At 59.9% G+C, this 3,559-nt stretch overlaps 1 protein-coding gene across 1 annotated transcript; it reads left to right on the forward strand.

Annotated features, from left to right (window-relative positions):
• The first annotated feature begins 101 nt into the window (after window positions 1-101).
• Window positions 102-3,457, forward strand: LOC107307574 (leucine-rich repeat LGI family member 3-like). The gene is made up of 3 exons (XM_015851090.2): window positions 102-303; window positions 1,262-1,426; window positions 1,943-3,457. The coding sequence occupies exons 1-3, from the start codon at window positions 102-104 to the stop codon at window positions 2,758-2,760; spliced, it is 1,185 nt and encodes a 394-aa protein (XP_015706576.1). The 3' UTR covers window positions 2,761-3,457.
• Window positions 3,458-3,559: the final 102 nt, after the last annotated feature.

Below are 3,559 nucleotides of genomic sequence, written 5' to 3' on the forward strand. Positions count from 1 at the left end.
GCTCTGGGAGGAGCTATAAGGGGGGAGGTGGGCTATGGGAGGAGCTATAAGGGGGTGGGTGGGCTCTGGGTGGGGGGGTAAGGTTAACATGGGTAAGGTTAATGGGCCCCCCCCCCCCCATATTGACCTGCAGTGACCTGCGGGGCAATGCGTTGGTGTGTGACTGTAAGCTGAAGTGGTTGGTGGAGTGGCTGGAGCGGACCAACACGTCGGTGCCCACCGTGCAATGCAGCGGCCCCGCAGCGTTCGAGGGGCAGGAGCTGCGGGAACTGCCCATAGGGGACTTCCAGTGCGTCACCACGGGTGAGGGGACACCCCCAGAACATCCCATAATATCCCATCCCATCCATCCAACCCCATCCATATCCTCCTGTCTCATCCCATCCTATCCATCCCATGCATCCTCCTCATCCATCCCATTCCATCTATCCCATCCCATCCCATCTCTCCATCCCATTTCATTTATCCCAACCCCACATCAACCCATCCATCCCATCCATCCCATCCACCCCTTCCCATCCCATCCCATCCCACCCCACCCCATCCCAACATTGTCCATCCCACCCCATCCCAATGTTGTCCATCCCATCCCAGTGACGTTCAGTCCACCCCATTGTCCATCCATCCATCCCACCCCAACGTTGTCCATCCATCCCACCCCATCCCAACATTGTCCATCCATGACACCCCATTGTTGCCTATCCATCTCATCCTATCCCACCCAATCCCACCCCATCCCAATGCTGTCCATCCCATCCCATCCCATCCCATCCCATCCCATCTCATCTCATCCCAACCCACCCCAAACCATCGTTGTCCATCCATGATACCCCACTGTTGCCCATCCATCCCATCCCATCCCATCTGTTCCCATCCCATCTGTTCCCATCCCATCTGTTCCCATCCCATCCCATCCATCCCATTTCATTTATCCCAACCCCACATCAACCCATCCATCCCATCCATCCCATCCCATTTATCCCATCCCATCCCATCCCACTCCATCCACCCAATCCCATCCCATCCATCCCATCCATCCCATCCATCCCATCCATCCCATCCCATCCCATCCCATCCCATCCCATCCCATCCCATCCCATCCCATTTATCCCATCCCATCCCATTTATCCCATCCCATCCCATTTATCCCATCCCATCCCATCCATCCCATCCCATCCCATTTGATCCCATCCCATATATCCCATCCATCCCATATATCCCATATATCCCCCATATCCTCTCTGCTCTCTCTATCCCGCAGACTTTGCAGTGCACCAGGTTCTCCCGTTCCAGGCGGTCTCAGCGGAGCCGTTCACGTACCGCAGTGACCTGTATGTGGCGCTGGCTCAGCCCGGTGCCGGCAGCTGCGCGGTGCTCAAATGGGATTACGTGGAGCGACGCCTGCGGGACTTCCACCGCATCCCCGGTAACACGGCGCAGGGACCCCCCCCATCCCCCCAGGGACCCCCCCACAGCCCCATCCCCCGGTGACATTGTGTGCCCACTCTGTGCTGGGGACAGAGATATGGGGTGACCCGTGTGCCTTAGGGTCGGTCTGTGCCCCCCATGGTGATGGGTGGCCCTTCTGTGCCCCATAGCCATGGGGTCCATGTGTGTCCCCCTATGGTGATGTGTCCCCTATGAGTGCCATCCCCCTGGGCTCGCTGTGTCCCCCCATAGTGACAGTGTATCCGTTCCCTGTGCCATCCCCATGGGCTCAATGTATCCCCCATGGTGACACATCCCCCCCCCCATACCACCCCCTGAGCTCACCATGTCCCCCAATGGCATCATATCCCCCCTATACTCACCATGTCCCCCATGGCATCATATCCCCCCTATACTCACCATATCCCCCCCTATACCACCCCCTATGCTCACCATGTCCCCCCATGGTGCCATACCCCCCCTATACTCACCACGTCCCCCCATCTCCCCCCAGCCCCCTCTGCAGTTCACTGCAAGCCCCTTGTGACGGGCTCTGAGCTGTTCCTGGTGGTGGCTCAGCTCTTTGGCGGTTCCTCCATCCAACGCTGGGACGCGGCGTCCGATCGCTTCGTCAAACTTCAAGACCTGGACCCTCAACGCACCCGCAAACCCAACGACGTGGAAACCTTCCGCATCGACGGCCAGTGGTTCTTCGTCATCGCCGACAGCTCCAAGGCCGGTTCCACCAGCCTCTATCAGCTCGATACCAATGGTTTCTATTGGCAGCAGGCTCTACACGCCTGGCACCGCGACACGGACGTGGAGTTCGTGGAGCTGGACGGCAAATCGCGGCTCATCGTGTCCAGCAGCTCCCAGCCCCCCGTGTTATATCAATGGCAACGGGCCCAGCGGCGCTTCAGCCGGCAGGGAGACGTGGGTCGGACGTCGGACGTGCAGCAGGTGAAGCATTTTAAGGCGGATAAGGAGAATTTCTTGTGTCTCGGCCGCTACATCGGGGACTCCTTAGTGCTGCGCTGGGAAGGGCAGCGCTTCGTGGAGCTGCAGGCGCTGCCGTCCAGGGGCTCCATGGTGCTGCAGCCTTTTGCAGTGGGGCAGCGGGTTTATATGGCGCTGGGCAGCGATTTCTCCTTCAGCCACGTTTATTTATGGGACGGGGAGAGGAAAAGGTTCGTCAAGTTCCAGGAGCTGGCGGTGCAGGCGCCCAGGGCTTTTCAATACGTCCCTGCGGCCGATGTGCAGCTGCTGCTGGCGCCCAGCTTCAAAGCCAACAGCGTCGTGTACCGACACGTCGTGGTGGACCTCAGCCTCTAGAGCCCCCCCGGGACCCCCCTGTACCCCCCCCCAACCCTGCACCACCCCCCCCATTTTGGAACTGGCCTCGATTTCCCGTCCCTGCTTTCCCTTTTCAGACTGAGCTGACCCAAACCTTCACCCCCCCCATGGTACCATAGTGACCCCACTGCCCATCTATGGGGGGCTCTGGGGCTGGGGTTGTCATGGGGCTGACCCAAACCTTCCTCCCCCTGACCCATAGAGACCCCACTGCCCATCTATGGGGGGTTGTGGGGCTGGGGTTGTAATGGAGCTGACCCAAATCTTCACCCCCCCTTACCCATAGAGACCCCACTGCCCATCTATGGGGGGCTCTGGGGCTGGGGTTGTGGGGTGTGGGGTTCTATGAGGGGGTTGGGGTATCACAGTGGGTCAGTGGGATGCTCTGAGGTCAGTGGGGGGCTCCAATGTTAATGGAGTGGGGGCTCCAGGGTCTGTGGGATGTCCTCAGCCTGTAGATTCCCCCCTGCACCCCCCCTGTACCCTCCCAACCCGGCACCCCCACCCCCCCCATCAAAGAACCGGCCTCGGTTTCCCGTCCCTGCTTTCCCTTTTCAGACTGAGCTGACCCAAACGTTCACCCCCCCCATGGTACCATAGTGACCCCACTGCCCATCTATGGGGGGTTGTGGGGCTGGGGTTGTAATGGAGCTGACCCAAACCTTCCCTCCCCTGACCATTGGAGCCCCCACTCCCCACTTATGGGGGGTTGGGGGGCTGGGGTTCTATGATGGGGTTGGGTATGAGGGGGTTGGGGTGCCACAGTGGGTCAGTGGGG

The sequence above is a fragment of the Coturnix japonica genome, unplaced genomic scaffold, assembly GCF_001577835.2.
Source record: "Coturnix japonica isolate 7356 unplaced genomic scaffold, Coturnix japonica 2.1 chrUnrandom681, whole genome shotgun sequence".
Taxonomy (NCBI): domain Eukaryota; kingdom Metazoa; phylum Chordata; class Aves; order Galliformes; family Phasianidae; genus Coturnix; species Coturnix japonica.